At 35.3% G+C, this 18,895-nt stretch overlaps 1 protein-coding gene across 1 annotated transcript; it reads left to right on the top strand.

Annotated features, from left to right (window-relative positions):
• Nucleotides 1–2,197: 2,197 nt before the first annotated feature.
• Nucleotides 2,198–17,748, top strand: LOC129267826 (T-cell differentiation antigen CD6-like). The gene is made up of 10 exons (XM_064105044.1): nucleotides 2,198–2,398; nucleotides 4,817–5,131; nucleotides 6,355–6,480; nucleotides 8,098–8,166; nucleotides 10,799–10,852; nucleotides 13,111–13,165; nucleotides 13,614–13,835; nucleotides 14,512–14,583; nucleotides 16,829–16,900; nucleotides 17,673–17,748. The coding sequence occupies exons 1-10, from the start codon at nucleotides 2,323–2,325 to the stop codon at nucleotides 17,746–17,748; spliced, it is 1,137 nt and encodes a 378-aa protein (XP_063961114.1). The 5' UTR covers nucleotides 2,198–2,322.
• Nucleotides 17,749–18,895: the final 1,147 nt, after the last annotated feature.

Raw genomic sequence — 18,895 nt, 5'->3', positions numbered from 1 at the left:
TGTACTACAAAATAGTAAAATACAACTATATAGTTGTTGGAGATGACAACAAATTAAATTAGAATCAAATAAAGAATTAAAAAGAAGAAGTGTCAACCTGGGTAGAAGTAGAGCTCACGAGAAAAAAAAAATTATTTCGAATAATAATTAAATGTGAGCACGTGCCCAGATTGACACAATCTGAATGAAGAGGGCGCTGTGCAATAAATGATTTAGCATGCATGTATACAAAATTATTGGCATATAAATTAAGTTTGATTAGACCCTATACATGTAGGCTGAAAAGCCAACACTATGATTGAGACAAGAGATTACTGCCCCCCCCCCCCCCCCGCAATATATGACCAAAAGCAAGTTTTACAAATTCATTGATGTAAACTGAGAATAATTATGATCAATGTAAGGAATTTGGAACAATTAATTCAGAAAAAAAAACACACGTCAGAGTCTCATGTACACTGCACAACATAAAGCTTACATAAATCTGGAAAGCTGTCAGAGCTTAAATTTAAATTAGTTGAAAAATAAAATGAGTTTACATTCAACCGGTTGATAATACATGTTGTTTTAATTTATTAAGCCATATATACCCCTTATGGAACAAACACAGTGTTGCTACAGTGTATTCACATAGTTGAATATGTGTAAATTGTTTGTTCAATATGTAGTAACAGTGTTGTCACAGTGTGGGACTTTAGATCACATGATAAACCACATCATTATTCTTATAGTTGGCATTCCGAACACAGAGATGCACGAATATAACACGGTGTGTTATGCATTGAACTATGTGTAAACCATGTGTTCATAGTGTTGCCAAAGTGTGTTCACATAGTTGACCGTCGCAATTGTGTGGAAACTATGTGGTCACAGTGTGGGACCTCAGACCCCCTTTTTAACCACCTATTCACCCACATATGTGTGCACCCTGTGTTCATAGTGTTGTTACACTGTGAGAGTTCAGATAATGAATTTACCACATATTATACCCACAGATTTGGCATCCTGAACACACAGTGATTCGTGCGCTTACCACAGTGTAATTATGAGCTATTTTCAAACCTTGCATGCGTTCATAGTGTTATCACAGTGTAGGGTTTCATATCATTAATTGATTTACCATATCATTATGACGTAATTAAGACGTCATTTATTTATATATCTAGGACGAGTTAATTTGCATCGATACTTTTGAATTGATTATTTATTGATTAATCAACGACGTAAATGTTCAGTTCTATCGCAGTAACCAGATTACATGATATTTACCGAAAAATCACATTTCCAGAATATTCCTCAAACGTTTTCTTTATGTATTTCCTTTATGGCCCTAGGGGTTGGGGTGCTTTCTTTGGGGATGCTGCGTGTATTATTCTCAAGAGGCAGCACCCCAGTTATTCTGGAATATGTGTAAACATTGAAAAATGCACAAAAATGACCTTCGTATTCTGGTGAAACTTTTGATTTCGCTTTTCAAATTTACATCGGTACCCCCATATATTTATAAATATATCGATATATATATATATATATTACCATATATCCTACGTTAAGCCATTGTCTTCTACCTTGTATTGTTTATCAGGTCTGCTGAAATGTATCCATTTTACTTTATTTTTCTGTAAGCCTCTTTGCTCGTTGTTAATACATTTTACTTTGCAAATAACACACCCACTGTAGACAACACAACGATACTTTAGAAGAATTTGCCATGACCCATTTCAGGTACTTTTTTACTTTACTTTTCCTTTCTGCTGGGTATGATCCTTTGGTATTCCGTGTAATTACCATAAAATTTAGCATATTTGTTTTGGTTTTGCTTAAATTTACTATTGTTTACCATTATGTTCGTTCTACTATTGGTTAGCAAATTAAAACTGAAGAAGGCCTGAGCCGAAAGCTGTAGTACGTAGTGTATACTTCCTTCTTCCTTGATTATACTCTTCACACATATATTATAAACCACGATCAGAGCGATTGGTACAAATATTCACGCCTCTCTCGTTGTATATATGTACACACATACACACACATACACATACAACATATATATATATGGATTGAGCTTTAAGAACATTAAAAAAAAAAAACTGGGTCATCTTAACCACCTCTTCCGTGAACTTGAATATCCGTAATATATGCAACTACCAGTATCATCCGCTTACGTTTGATTACTACTTTGAACATACCTGTTCATATGGTATTCGATGACAGTCATTGAGTGGATAGGCCTCAATTAAAGTTTCCGTCAAGTCGTGGTATCTACATGTACGTCGTAATAGAGAAGCCGGGTTTTTATCGAAAATAAACAGGAGAAACATCATGGCCAAGGTTAATGTTCTACATCGACTATTCTCCGTCTGGATCTTGACAAGAATAGTATTCAGCCAAGCAGCAAGTATGTTTATTTGATTGAGTGAATGTATTGATATATTTTTTCCAATTTCAACTTTAAAAAAAATTGCAAAGTAAAGCACATAATGAAATACAGAAATGAAAGAAAACAAAGAACGCACTTGAAAGCAAAGTTTCTCTATGTGAATACCCTTTGATAAACAACTGATTGAAGTTTCATTTTCCTTCATTTAAATGTTGTTTGTAACTAACACGGTTCAATAAAGAGTTTAATACGAGTGCCAATGGGGTCAAGACTTTTAGCGTTTTAGCCTATACACTGCGAAAATCAAAGCAAAATAAAAAAACCCTAGTACAGCAATAAATTGTGTTGCCAAATTTCATATGTCAAATTGATGTTATATTATCCTGTTTATGATCATGTTTGCGGTAAGAATATTATTTAACGTTCTAAAGAATCCAAGGTGTCGGGTTGTTGCGTAGTGATTCCATACTGGAGTTCTATTTTTCATTACCATTAGAAAAAAAAATTGTATTTAGAAGGAAGGTCATGCCCTTGGTGGGTGAAGGAGTCCGATTAATACACCTAATGAATCGCGTACTTTACCTTTTTAGGCTTTATTCATTATGTTATTTCAGGTATAGCACGGCTACATTATTCCCCTCGTGATTAAATTCCTTCAAGGAATTTAATCACGATTTTAATCACAAGTTGTCATTTTAGAAAATTACTGATTATCGTTGTACAGCTTTTATTCGTATGTTTATATATAGAGTATTTTCTACGGCGAATGCTAAAAATAATTGTTACTTCGCCATGCAATTATCAAATTGTGGAATAAGCAAAAGGGAATTTAAAGCAAAATAATATGTCTCATCATCCTCGGAAATTCATTCAGCGCGCTATAAGATAAGAAGACAAAAAATATGTTTCAAATTAGCGTGAAAAAAATAGCAAGACTTGAAACTAGGCGTTGTGCAATACCACTTGATTTAGTTAAGTTATTATGAATGTAGCGCAGATATAACGTATATAGGATTGTATCAAAGTCTTAAAAGTTGATTCATTCTAAATTCTGGTTCCATATCATGTACTTAATTATTTTACAAACCAGCCAGGCCACGGCTGGTCTCCAAAACACGATTTTGAGATGATCGCAATACAAGTTTGGATGCTTTTTCAGACGCTCATAACTTTGCGCTTTGAAAGAAACCAAGGCAACTTGAAATTAACATGAAAATCCAACTTTCAAAATGTTTGCATCATTACGGTCATCACAATCCATGTTTTATGATAATGTAGTGAACTAAAGTCGGATTGCACAATGTCATTAATCCAATCCGTTTGGGTCTTTTTAGGGCCATTTAAAACATATAATTTGTTTTCTTTTCTTAATTTATTGTGTGCTGAATTAATTGTCAGGGAATTATACTGACATACATTACTGGTGTGATTTTCATAACGCATCCGGCTTTATTTATGCTGGTATGGAAAGACCTCGACCGACGAGTAACCATCTAAGGATGTACACCTCAACATAATTGTTTTATTGATGAAATTAAAGCTTACACACTGCAAAAACAACGGTGTTGATTTAACACCAACCGGGTATAAATATCGGAAAACACCAGAGAAGCGTTGAAACAACATTATTTAAGAAACGAACCAGCATTGGTTTAGCACTGATTTGGTGTTGTTCAAATGCCAAATTGGTGTTAGTCTAACGCTAAACCGGTGTTGGTTTAACACCTCTCTCGTGTGGACATAATTTTTCATTCACGCTTGAGTGAGCAAAACCAATTTGAAGAGGGGATACCAAAAAGTCACTTGGCGGGCTGTATTTGGGTTTGACTAGGTCACTTGTCTATTTTATTTGTGATTAAGTTATGATAAATCTCGGTTTCGTTTTTTTTCTGGAACGCACTGTATATCAGGCTGGTGTAATTTGAAAACCGGGATTCTTGCAGTGACGGTTTCCTTTATATTGTATTCAGTGAATTGATACGACTAGCATTAAAGTGGTACTCCTGGTTGAAAATAATTGTTTTTAGTTGAATAAAGTTAACTTCACCGAGTAAAATGCTAAAAACCTCATCCAAATCTGATAATGAATGATGAAATTATTAAATTTTACAGTTTTACAATATTATATGCACGTCATCATGAATATTTAGTAGATGGAGCGATGATGACACATCCACACTTTAATATTTAACTTGCCATTTCATGTAATCATAACTTTTATTTTTTATATAGATGCAAATTATGTGTCTCCGTTGTTGTTATCAAATAAGGTGCAGAAATGATAAATCAATGAATTAAATCAGTTGTTGATACATTGATTTAGTTCTTGGAGGAAAACGAAATGACCAATCATCATTTCATGTAATAGACATTGTAATAAAAAAAAAAATAATAATAACAATCATGCATAAGATTGTTGTCTCAAATATTTCCAAGATGTCAGACTTAAGAATGGACTTACCCCAAGAGAGGGAAGAGTCGAGGTTCGCATTAATGGAACTTGGGGTACACTCTGTGACGACAGCTTTGACATCAACGACGCCCATGCCATCTGCAGGAGCCTGGGCTTCACTGGGGCACTTGGTACCACATCACTTTCGGAGTTTGGGCCGAGTTCTTTAAAGGTTCACCCACTTGAGCTGCGGTGTAACGGGGATGAATCTAGCTTCATGGAATGTCCCAGGGGTGTCTTAGAGCTCCATTCAGTGGGGTGCGGCTCTAATCTTAATGAGGCTGGCGTTAGATGCTCAGGTACGTTGGAAGCACTTCACATTTTGCTAAAAAGATGAAATTATTTTCTTCGATGGCATTATGATAACGATAATGATGGCATACTTGTTACTGTTAATAAAGATGGTGGTGATGATGATGATGATGATGACGATGATAAGGAGGACAACTATAACTAATGAAACAAATAATTCACATATTAACAAGTGAAATCCATAGGACATGCTATTATTTTCGAAGCAAATTTGTTAAACCCTTCTGTATAAATGAAAGCTATAAAACTGCTCATTCACATCATACAATAATCATGATAATATTTGGCAACTAAATTTGGAATAGTCTCCAACCTGGTTTTAATACCTTCCAGTTTAATTTACTCATTTAAACGTAACTTCAAAATGTGCTTCCTAAACTCATACCTGAATAATAATCCAACAGCCCCCTAAAAGTTCCTGTTCAAACATCACCAATCCACCCTAATCTCTTATATCTCCTTTTCCCTTTCTCTCTTCAATGCATTTACTTCTCTTTTCTCCCCCCCCCCCTCTCTCTCTCTCTTTAATTTCTATGTAAATACCTATGACCAATTATTAATAGAGAAACTACAAAATGCAAGCTCTGCTTTTGAATATTTTTCTCCTTTATGTTCTAATTTTTTTTGTTTGAGTCTCCAACCAAACTTCATTTGCAAATACTATTACCATAGTTTTATGTATATTTAATTATTTTATTGTACTTTTTCATTATTAATGTTACCCTTTTTCTTGTTTATTTTGTGAGATTTATGATAAATAAGTCAACATAAAACTGTAACTGAAGAAACTATTCCTTGGGCTGAATTAAAGATAAGTAATTCTTGGTATCATCATCACTCTAAAAAAAAGGGTTTACCCATATTGGGTAAAAAGGCAACATGCATGTTGGTTGGGTAAATTTTACGCAATGTTCCGTTGAAATAGCCCAATATGGGGTAAGAAAAATACCCAGCAAACATGCATGTTCCCTTTTTACCCAATATTGGGTAAAAAATATTCTCAGTGTTTTTAGAGTGCATAGACCTGCATTGTATTACAAATCAGGAACCGATTTTGGGGGGCAAGGGAGCCTTGGCCGAGTCTTAAACCCCATAGTTCCCACCAGGCATTGTGATGTAAACATGTACATTGGTTCAGGGTTGAAGATGATTGCAACTATGTCATACTGTTTTCCAATCAGTATAATCAACCCTCTTTTTTAAAACCCAGATTGCCAAGACGTCAATCCTAATTGCGAACAATGGGCCAGTCAAGGGGCCTGTGAATCTTACCCTGGAGAAATATTACCCGTCTGTCAGAGTAGTTGCGACCAGTGTACCCTTCTCAGCATAAATGGTAAGTAGAAGAATGCTGATGTAATACATGTACTATTGTAGCATCATGACAAGATCCGCGTTGCACGTTTGCGCAATGGTGTACATATCGGACGAATACCAACGTTAGGCTCCTTTCCTGAGATAATAGGTTTCTTGTCTTAGATGCAAATGTGTGTGTTAGTTAATTTCAAATAAAACAATCAACCGACACTGATAAATTTTCAAATACTTGCATTCTTTCTTCCTTTTTAATTTTTTATACCAACCAGACGCAGAATTCCCTCGCACGCGCTTGCGCTAACGGCAATATTGTCAGCCATACCTGGGCCCTGTCTTACAAAGAGTTACAATTGATCAGATCAATCGCAACTATGGACGGCCAGCAACGTCAACATATATTATGCATGTTTGCTCAAAAAATTTATATGATATATGTTCATGCATTCATTGTTTTCTTGAAAATTCACTGCGCTTCCCTTTGCATACAAAGGACATTGTGCAATTTTTTGTAGAAAAAAATTATGACACTGATGGATTTCCATAGAGTTACGATTATCGGATCAATCGTTACTCTTTGTAAGACAGGACCCTGGATCGAATGTCGCTGTGTGTGCACCCCCCCCCCCTTCAACCCAGCAAGCAAACAAATTTCTTTCTACATTCGATTCAGATGAAGATTAGAGACTTTAAGGCCCCACACACCTAACCGAATTGCCTGAAATATGCCTTGCGATGGCTGGCGAAAGGCATTTTTTTTAATCGTGTTTAATGGTAACTAATGGTAAATCATATTTACCCTTCGTGTTTGGGTTCGTACATCTTCTGAACTGACAGCTGCGATTATTCAAAATCGTTGGTCATCTGTTTGAATTCGCATCTCTTTTTTAGTCTGCGGTAATCGTTCATTTATCGTTCGTGTGTTTTTGTCGCGCATAGTCCCTCTTCGCGTTTTGCCAAAGTGGACCGATCTCGAAAGAACCCGTAACGAAGCAACACGATGACACAACGAACAAGATTACCTGATCTATTCCCTCGACTTCGTTTCTAATCGCACGCCATATCAAACCATTGCTCACTGTTCCTTCGTCTTATTAGGTTATATCAACCCTTCGATCGCCGTCAGCAGCAATTTTCTCAAAGAGGTGAACCGAAAAATCAATATCCTTTGCATGTCATATTTATCCTCCCCTTACCGTTCTTTGATAAAATTTTATTTGAATTCGTTGAATTTGCGTGTATTTCGTTCATTTCTCGATTTGCACCCTTCGTCCGCCTACATTCGGTCAGGTGTGAGGGGGCTCTAAAGGCTATGATGTAGATCTTGTACCGGCCTTGCTCCACGTTCTTTTGACCTCAACTATAATATAATTACGAAATATAATCTTTCATGTAAACCACTGATGCTGATCACATCTAAACAGGAATATGGTGAGTGTGGCACAGCTATATTAACATCGATGAAGAGAGAAATACATATATGCAGAAAGAAAGAAAGAAAGAGCGAGAGAGAGATGGCAGTGAGTGAGATTGGCTGATGGAAATACACGCCTAAAAAAACACATTTGACGCCATTTTGAAGAAAGAAATATTTTATCTTAAATAAACAAAAACGTGTTTTAAATCGATGTCTTTACAGATTCATTGTCATTGCTTCCGGAAGAGGAAAAGTGCGTAACAGGACATTGCTTTCTTGATTCCAATAATGGTAAGACTTCAGTTATAAATCATTTTAACACGAAATAAAGAGCTTGATCCCAAAGGGGGCTAAATCTACTTATACCAATTTGTTTTGGTATATCAATAGAAGTATCGTACACGTGGAAAACAAATGCATCGTATCGCTTATTTTTTTTTTTTTTGGGGGGGGGGGTTGGTAAAACAATATAATGCAAATTTTATTTTTTTCCAAAATGAACTAAATCCAAAACAGTTTTAAATTCCCAAAGAAACTGAATCAATGATATGTTTATTCAAAATGTGTTAATATTGCTACTTTCCATAAGTTGTGCATATTATTGATATCATTGTGGATGCAAGTTCTAATAATCAGTGCAATTTCTTTTGACAATAAGACAGATTTATTATTTTTTCCGAATATTTTTTTACTTTTTTTAATCAGATATCGAAACATCTACATCCTTAGAACAGATGAAAAATATATTTTTGGTACTTTTTAATGAGTAAACGTCATAAAAGATATGAAATATACTTTCCTAGCAATATTTACGTGTTTCGTGTTCAATTTCCTATATTAAACATGTTTCAATTGACATAAACTGACAATCTCCTAATGTTCTGTTCCAAAAGAGGCTTAATCCATGAAAAGTTTTTTTTCAATATCCTTAAAAACTGCATTTACTGATTTCTAAGAAAATTATTTAGTTTATTTAGAGTGAAAGCACTGCGATGTATATATAGATTTTTAAAAACAGCGGTGGATCAGAGAAAGTGGTTAATAAAAAAAAAATGAAATTTACAGAAAAAATGCCAAGTGAATTTAGCTCATTTTTGAATAAAACTCTTCAAATACACAATAAGTTAATTTGAATGAATTAGAGTAATATCTTAGATTAAGTAAAAGTGTACAAATAAAATATTGATTAATAGTAAACGAGGAAACGTCGTCCACTCTCATTTGCATATCACACCGTAATGCATATAACTGTTATTTTTTTTAGTATATTTGTAAAATGTCACAACTTATTTTACTTCCAATTCTACATTTCAAGTGGTATGCTTCTATGATGTTTATATATTCACTCAAACCCTTTTTGTGGACTTCCAATACTACTAAAAGTGAATACAATTCCCATCCCGCATAATGATAATGCATCGCGAAAATAGTCAGCTTGACAAAAGTATTCCACCTTATCGCGTGTTAAAAACGAATGAAATCGGACTTCTGTGGTGTCAATAAAGGCAACCCGATAACTCCGTTTCTTTTTTAATTATTAAATGCCTTGATATTACACTTTTTTATTTTTATTCTCTTTGCTGATAATGGAAACGTATATAAAAAACCTGTCAGGGAAATGCCAGCTAAAATGAAAAGTAAAGTCCCTTCCCATATTACAATCATTAGAGGGGTTCACTCTCCTTACCAAGCCATTGTCGCCTTTTAAGGTAGAGGAAATCTGAACAACATCCGACTAAATAGGATTCTGGTATATTTCTGTTCATTTTAATGGCTTATTTCTTTCCTGCAAGGCAGAATTTTTTTCTAAGGACTTGATGATCACATCCTGATCCAGCGAATAAGAGCCATGCACTAACCTTCCGCTTCCGCGAAAAAAAATCCCTAAAAACTGTTACGCTTAAAGAGAAATTCCAGTAGTTGCAGTAAACACTGATTTCATGAGAAAGTCTGTATTAAAAACAAGGCTTAATTGTCAGTATATCATCGAGGATATAGATCTGGTACAGTTACATAAACTAAACTTCGTGAAATCTTGAAATGTACGCTGAAAAATGTTCAGACTGAAGATCCCCAACACACGTGGGACAGTGTATAATTATTGCTTTGAATGTCGGGCCCGACGCTCTACCCGAATCCTGTGCTTATTTGCTGATTTCTCAGCAATTACACAATTTCTTCCTGAATCCTTTGGCACATACATTTTATTTATACAAACGAAAACTTTGGTGGTCATTTCATTGGATTCTGTACGAACTCATTTTGTTATCTTTACCAAAACTAACATTTACCTTTAAAGTGGTGTTGCTTGGTAGAACTTTCTCTTGATTTGATTCAGTGCCAGACATTATGTAGGCCATAATATGAATGGAAAACCAAATGAAAGATATTTCCACGAAATATATGTCTATACGGTATTATTCTTCTTAAAGTGATTGGTTAACATTGGTTTGACTTTTAAAAAATCTGAGCTAGAAGGTCACACTTGTCACCTGTGTCTGTGATATGTTACAAAAATAAAGCCCAGAAAAAATTGCGTTCGAAAATAATTATTCAGTGCTTCAAAAATTGAAATATAAAGCGACCGGAAACACCATCTTAATTTCATCCCATACACTTATGTGTACTATCTAGGCGTCTATAAGACGCCTATTTACAAAATCGGGGTTTGCCTTGTAGTTTTAGCTTTTCATTCTCAATAATGGTTGTTTTCAGGGTTTATTAGTTCTAATACATGCACTTGTACACATGTTTCATCTTGGTTTGAGAATTTTTTAAATCGATTGCTCACAAAGTTAAACAATACCTTTAACAATAAATAAAGCATATCGTTCTCACGAATTTGTAACATTTTCTGTTGTTCCCATTATTATCATCATGAAGAATATTACATTTTTTTTTTCAATCCTAAACCACAACACAGAAACAAAGTGCATACCAGCTGTTGATATCTGCGTGACTGCGGGATGGTATCAAGGTAAATATAAACAAAAATGTTTGACTCACTTCATTTTATTCCAAACACGTTTGTCCCACTGTGCGTTTATGTCACCCTCTGAAACCCAGTTGAGGGATAGCGATCTCAAAATAAGTTTGAATAGCTTCCGAAAATGTGAGCATTTTATTCCCAGTTAAGTGTGTTCTGATTTATGTATTTTATTTATTTATTATTATTTTGGGGGGTCATATATTAAACGGCGCGATTAAACGGTCTAATCTATTATTAATTTCTTACACGGAAAAAAACGCCGGTGTTATCAAACACTAGACCAAAAGCTTCATTCTCTGTATTTTGGTTGTTCCGCTGAACTGCGTTGGCTTCACTCACCAATACATAGACTGAAGAGCTTGGAGGCCCGTACGTACAGACAACGTCTTAGCAGTAACGTTAGATCTAACATTCGTCGGAAACCCAATTTTCCGATCGTTTTTTTTTGTGCATAAAATGTCACATTATGAAAAAGAAATCACATCCATATTTACGAAAAAAAAGTTTAAATTCAGAAATATCGTACCTTAGACCGCAGTTACCGCTAATTCCTTTCAAATGATGATCAAAACATCGTCATCTTCGATCATTTCGTTGGTCAACGTAAGTTGCCATCTTGGATGATGTCATCATCCTTACAGACGTATTTACCAGTCGCTATATATCGCGATTTGTGCCGCTGCTTTACGCTTGTACATGTAGACGTGCGTGCGTTCGGAACTTGTCGCTCGCATTGATTGGCCAAGATATTGAAAATTTAATCGGAAAACCTTGATAAAAGAATAACTTGTTGACGGCTGCCATACACACACACACGCCATATTTTCCTCACCGGCAGAAAATTAAGAAATAAGGAATAACCCGGGGAATAACTCATCGGTAACGTATATTTTCGATATTTTATATATTTTACATAGTATCAAAAGAAAGATTAGAGTATAAAGAAAATAGTGGGCCTTCGTTCAGGATAATATAATGTCATTTAGAATCTAAAAGAAATAAAAAATCTGGACAAACCCTCCCTCCGAATTGTCGACCCATATTTATACATGCAGGCTGGCACTGACACACTACCGTCGGTGAATGGGGATTATAGTAAAATGTCAGAAATTGTTGAATAAATCCCCAGAAACGACGGTTATTCCTGTCAAATCAAACACCAGTTTGTTTGTGACGGGTATGTAACTGTAATTCGTATAGTCAGTAGAACAGACTATGACTACGAATTAAGACTAATGTTACCTAGGAAGAAAATGTGTGCTTTCATGAGCAGATGTTGGCTAGGCTGGAACTAGTAAATATAAGGCCAAAATCATCTGTCGGGCCGTAACAGGTATCTATACTGGTCCACACAGAAAGGTGCTGTAACAACACCGGTTTGGCGTTAAAGCCCCCTCACACCTGACCAAACGTAGGCGGACAAAGGGTGACGAATAGGAAAAATGCATGAAATGCACGAAAATTCAACGAATTTAAATAAAATTTCCGTCAAATCATGCGAACAGTAAGTATTGCCAATTTGTATCAACGAACAGTAAGCGAAGAATAATTATGACGTGCGAAGGACATCGATTTTTTTCCCGTTCACCTCTTTGAGCAAATTCCAGCCGAAGGCGAGCGAAGGGTTGATATAACCCAATAAGACAAACGAACAGTGAGCAATGGTTTAATACTGCGTGCGATAAGAAACAAAGACGAGGGAATATATCAGATGCGGATCTTGTACGTTTGTCTCATCGTGTTGCTTCGTTGAGGGTTCTTTCGAGATCGGTCCACTTTGGCAATAGCGCGATGAGGGACTATGCGCGACAATAAAACACGAACGATAAACCGTGGACACTACCCAAAAAAAAAGAACAATTACTGCAGACTAAATAAGAGATGCGAATTCAAACAGATGACCAACGATTTTTTTTTATTTGTCAGGAATGAACCCGATAAGACAACAAACAGTCCTCAGCTCATGCATTTACAGGTACATCAATCGGTTGCATCAGTCAGAAAAAAGAGGAAAAACGTCTCCTAATATTATGCTTCACTTATACCCTCGGTCAGAAAAATGTTCATTTACCCTTTTAGTCAACGGAATACATTAAAAGTAAATTGCGAAATGTGAACTAACTTTATTGCTTAGCAAAGACACAATGTTCCTTCCCCATGTTTAAGATCTGACCGTTAAACACTGACCTTTATAATGCTCGTTAAACTCACCAATACATTATTATACTTTTATCATCCAATTGCAGGAGTGCTGTGTGTACCGACTCCGATTGCACCAACTCCATCATCTGTGCGATGTATGTAAGTTAGCTCACCCAGCTGCGAATAATAGGGGGTGGGGGGGGGCAAGAACCATAGCCTTTTTAAAAGTTCTACGACTGAGAAAAAGGGAACATGAAAAAAAAATGCAAATGGAAATATTTTCACGTTATATTTTTTCCTGTAATAAAATTTGAGTTTAAAATCACTTAACTCGATCTCCTCTTTTTAAAAGATCTTTTGCTCCTCCGCCATATCTGGTGCCTGTTTCATAAAGGACTTGCAACTTTGTCACAATATGACAACTATATCATAGTTACAGGGCTCAGCAGCCAATCAACATCAAAGTTACCATGGTAGTTGTCAATGTGACTCTTTATAAAACGGGTCCCTGGTCTCCTCACAGAGCAGCCAATAGTTTTGCTCATATATACTATCGTTTTGCCATTGTCTTTATCCTTTCCGTACTTTCCCAACATGCCTGGCGCAGGAATTTATCCAATGAACGCACCAGGACCTCGCTATCTGCTTTCGGCCTGACGGAAACATTGAGAGACAGATTGGAGGGACTCGCCCATACAACAATGGCAGTAGATCAAGATATAGACAAGGCTCTAAAACAGCTTGCCGGTCTCTACACATACATTCAGCTTCACAATCTAGAACTCCATCCCGAACACATATTGAGCAGACAGAGTCAGGCTACTCTCTTGTAAGTTTGTCCCCCTTCTCCCAAGTATCGAGTCAAAATAAATTACAACTTTATTAAAGAAAACTGTCAAAAAACAACGATGCATCCACGTAAAATATATATTCAAATGGTATGCACACGTAGACCCACACCCCCCCAAAAAAAAATGCAAAGGAAATGGAATATATATTCATCATGAAAGTAATAAGCATATATCAGAAAAGTTTAACAAACTGTTGCTTGCTTCGTCTAAATATATATCCATCATGACTGAATAGAACGGGGTTAACCCCACCTTACTGTTTGGCATTTGATCGTACAGAAAAAAATCTATACGATTGTTCCTTAATCCTGATTGATAATAACGTTGCATTTTGCTCAGAACTTTTTCTGCTGTACTACAGAATGTCCGGTCATTACAGCATCAATTACACATATTAAATATTAGCTATTAAATTCATGAGAGCTTTCTTCTCCTTCTTCTTTTTTCTTTCTTCTTCATCATCTTCTTCTTTTTCTTCTTCTTTTTATACTTCTTCTTCTCCTCCTCCTTCTTCTTTTTCTTATTCTTCTTCTACTACTTCTTCTTTATATTCTTCTACTTCTCTTTCCAGTGTAAGTGCTGCTTTAAGATGATGAAAATAACTGTACTGGTTGTGTATGTGTATACATTTAATAATTTCTTTCTGATATACAGATTCCTATTCGATATGTATTTACTGTCCATTGAAGACAATGCCTTCATTGGATTTCCAAGGCTTCAAACACTGTGAGTTCGAGTTAATTACTTCAATAAACCTTTTTCACTTGGTCTAGATGAATCAAGTCCCGTTTCCTTAAAAGTGGATATGTTTGTAGACGACTCCGAAATAAGTTTTCTTCATGTTTCCCCCCTCCCAATTTCATTGCTGATAAAGCGTTCGAAAATGACGGGTAACAAGTTTATAGTTACTTGAATATTGGTAACAGAGAAAACTATTACTATGAATGAAGATTGCATTTGACCTTATATTATAAGTTATTCTAATCAACTGGCTCAAGCCTCGGCTGGTCTCCAAACATGATTTCGAGCTAATCCTGCTCAAAGTTTGGATGTTTTTCAGACGCTCAAACAGTAAGCGCTTTGAAAGAAGCCAGATCAATTATTCATACCAATTAAAAAGGATTAATTCTTTTTTTTTTGGTAATAAAACAAAATTTTGTCTGCCATTCGTATTCATTCTTTCAATTTTTAAAATGCGTCGCATGTATGCATTTCAGAAGCTGCTAGTTTTCTCCAAAAACAGGGGGTTTGAGACAGTTCGTAAAACCATGTGCACTGTTTTCTAGCGGCCCAAACCACGGATAGAGTCAGCTCGTAAAATCATTCACGCCACGCGCACGATTTTAAGAGGCACAAACCCAACGAAAACCAACTTTGACCGCATACTGGTCTTTGGCCTGTGCGCGCCATTCCAGAAACCGTATTGTACACATATAAAGATTTGAACCAGTTCGTTCAATCAAAGCAGAGCCGGTTCGTAAAAAAAATGATATATGCCCTTATTTTTATCTGAAATCTGAAACTTGGCTATATCAATAAAGTGAATGACGGGCTTTCAAACCATGCGAAAAAAATAATGATTTCGAAAATTTGACCACAAATCACGTTTTTGAGCCGGTTCGTAAAATCACTGACCATATATAGTCCGGTACAATTATTTATAGCCTCTTCGAGGCGTTCAAGTGCTGTATTTACAAGACTATCCATTTGTTACCTTTCATATGCGGTGTTGAAATAAAACCAATTATTAATAGGTTATTTATTTTCTTTTCCCAATCAAGAATTACCATTATACAGTACTGTTATAAGCTGATAGCAATATCACTTCTACGCTGTGAAAAGAATGTATTCATTTCCCCCTTACAAATTCATATTGGAGTCATTTCAACTTATTAATGTGCATTTGAATTAACGCGTTATCGTTTTCCCAGAGATATCGGTTATTCAAGCTTTTAAATCAGACAATGGTAGTAATTTAAAGATTCTATAATTCATTTCTAATCATTCATATATGATTTAATGTTCAATGGTGCCTCAATGGTAGAGCGTCCGCCTCATGAACGGGAGGTCGTGGGTTCGATCCTCGGCCGAGTCATACCAAAGACATATACAAATGTGACCTTCTGCCTTCTTGCTAAACGCTCAGCATTTAGATTGGAGAAGGTAAATGATAACATATTATGTTATGCAGGGCCCGCTGGAAGAGCAGTTTCCTAACTGAAGTGGCTACCCTGGGTAAATAAAACGTTATTATTATTATTATTATCGTTTCAATATTATGTGCATTTGATTTCATTCTACAGCAAAACAGATTCGTTAGTCGTCTACCAAATTAAGGAATGTACTTTTTTAATTTGGGGGAAATGCAATTCTGGAATTGCGCATTCAATTTGATTAACAATGACCGATGCGATTGCATAAACAACCAATTCAAGGTTTGACAGTTCCCATTTTTAATGCGTAATCCGTTTGTTTTGCATGACATGTTTATCTATACGCAAGTTATGTACAAACATATTTATAATAGAATCATAATTGTCAAGCATTGTGGCAAAATTAGATATTGATTTGATGCTCAAATTGAATGCTCTATATAAGAAAAATACTTGACTCACTTAAATAATGTTTTGCAGAGATAATAAACCCGCATGCGGGAAATTGGAGATGCTTCCGCATACATTAAATTGCATGTTGTTTATTTAAATTCTGTTGACCTATTTGATAATTATTTTGCCAGGAAAATAAAGTGGCAAATAATGAAATACAATTTAAAAAAAATTGCAGAGGCGACCACGGCTATTGCGAAAGTGAAAGGTCATAACATCAAATTAAATGAATTCAATGCCAGTGAAAATGAGCCAGTAAACCTACATTGAATAGGTCGAATTATGTTGATGGAAAGGGAAAGAGAAGAAAATATTGGAGTGAATTCTAAATATCATGATGATATCATGCATGTATTTTTCTACAGAATCTTGGGGACAAACAATATACGGGAAATCAGAAACACGGCGTTCACCGGTTTAGAGCAATTGCAATATCTGTAAGTTATGATTTAAAGAAAATGAACGGCGGGTCGGAAATTGATTGGGTTGCAAACGACAAAAGCTCGTATGCATTCTTTCCACTCCCCCCCCCCCCCTTTATGATACACGTTTTTAGGGGGAGATGATAATTCATGTGTGTTTGTGTATGCGTTCATGGGGGCATATAGGTGTGTGTGTGTGCCTGTATGCATATTATGTTTGTCTATGCATACATTATATACACACAAATATATCGTGAGAAAAAAATGTTTGACAATGCTACTGTTCACGTATATTTTTTCACACTAATATACATGAATATTATATGTGCATGTGTACGTGTGTGTGTGTGTGTATGTGTGTGTGTAAAAAGTAATATTATTCGGGTCTAGGTCATGTCAATTAATGATTGATTCCATTGATATCGTTGGTGTTATAACTACTATCAGTATTATCTTTGCCATCGTTGTCATCGTTGTACTTCAGTTACTATCACAGTTTTTATCAGTAATATTGTTGGTAATTTCTGCTGACGTGCGTTATTTTTACTCAGTTATTTATCATTATTGTGAATGAAATACCACCTCTGTTCATATAAACTTCGACAGTGAAAATGGTATGCACCTTAAAAGTCTTCATTTTGAATTTCGAATGTCATTCAACGAAAATAACCCCTTCGATTATGGGATGCTCTCATATCTATTCAATAGTTTGGAGCCCTATGCCGGTATCCATATTCTTTGACCAAACTAATTATACACATTTTTCACCTTATTCTTAATTGTCCAGGAATCTTCGACATAACGAGATATCTTCCATTGAGAACGGCACGTTCACACATTTGAACAATCTGTTCTTCTTGTGAGTATAGAATCTCCTCGAATTATAAAGCAATATGCATGATAAACGTACATATCGTCTTAAGCATTATTTAGCGCCATCTACAGGACTCCGAAAGGATTAAAAAAATAAGACGACTTGTACATTAGGTACTATTTCTTATTATAAGAAGGAGGCCTGGTTGAAATCTTTAGATGTCACGTCCACTCTAAAAAGTTGAATGGAATGAATATGAAAATAAAACAGAAGAAACAGAAACAAATTTATTTTTAAAAATGGATGAAAAACAAATAGGTAATATATTTCTCTCACTAAATAAACAATGATAAATACATTAAAAGCCGTTTGCAAATGAGGGTGGGGAGTGAGATACACTCTAAAAAAGGAGTAGTCAAATATGACTGATATCTAGTCAAATCTGACTGGGCGAAAGGGTCAGCTGGGAGCAACTGATAATCAGTCATTTTGACTGATAATTATTAGTTATATTTATTTGACTAGATAATCAGTTAAAAATTCTTACTGAATTTCTAGTAATTTTCACTACTTTTCCAAGTCAGTTTTGACTACGTATATAGTTATCACACTTCCACTGATATTCCAATCATTTCACTATTCATTTCTAGTCACTTTTCACTCTTTTTATCAGTCAGTATTGACAATAAATATAGTCATTCCACTTTCACTGATATTCTAGTAGATTTTCACCATTCAGTCACAGCATACACATGCATTCTTTCATGCACCTCCTTGGTCTTTGGTGTTTGTGTCATCACAGTTCAATCATGCTGTAAGATCAAATCAAATCAAAGACATTGCAATCGCAAACCATCTTATACATACATTCAAGGCAACATGCAAATGTACACTGTGAATTTGATTTAATAGTTTAATGAGAAAAAAAAATTAATCAAAGTATTTTGAGAACATTCATTTACATATATTACATGAGCGTCAATCCATGAAACAATGTGAAAATCATTATTTTCAACTCACTTAACCGTAAAAATACTGGGCTATTTTGACCCCCAGGCTTTTTAGAGTTGACCCTAATAGACCGAGCATGAGATCTTGGCTGTAGAAAAATTGGCAAGTATGTCACCCATGACATAACCTACAATAATGTTAGTTACTTTTTCAAAAAATTATATTTCATTAATTATGCTAATTTA

Source organism: Lytechinus pictus, chromosome 9 (assembly GCF_037042905.1).
Source record: "Lytechinus pictus isolate F3 Inbred chromosome 9, Lp3.0, whole genome shotgun sequence".
Classification (NCBI taxonomy): domain Eukaryota; kingdom Metazoa; phylum Echinodermata; class Echinoidea; order Temnopleuroida; family Toxopneustidae; genus Lytechinus; species Lytechinus pictus.
Note: the sequence above shows the minus strand (reverse complement) of the source record. Positions and strands in the feature narration are given on the sequence as shown.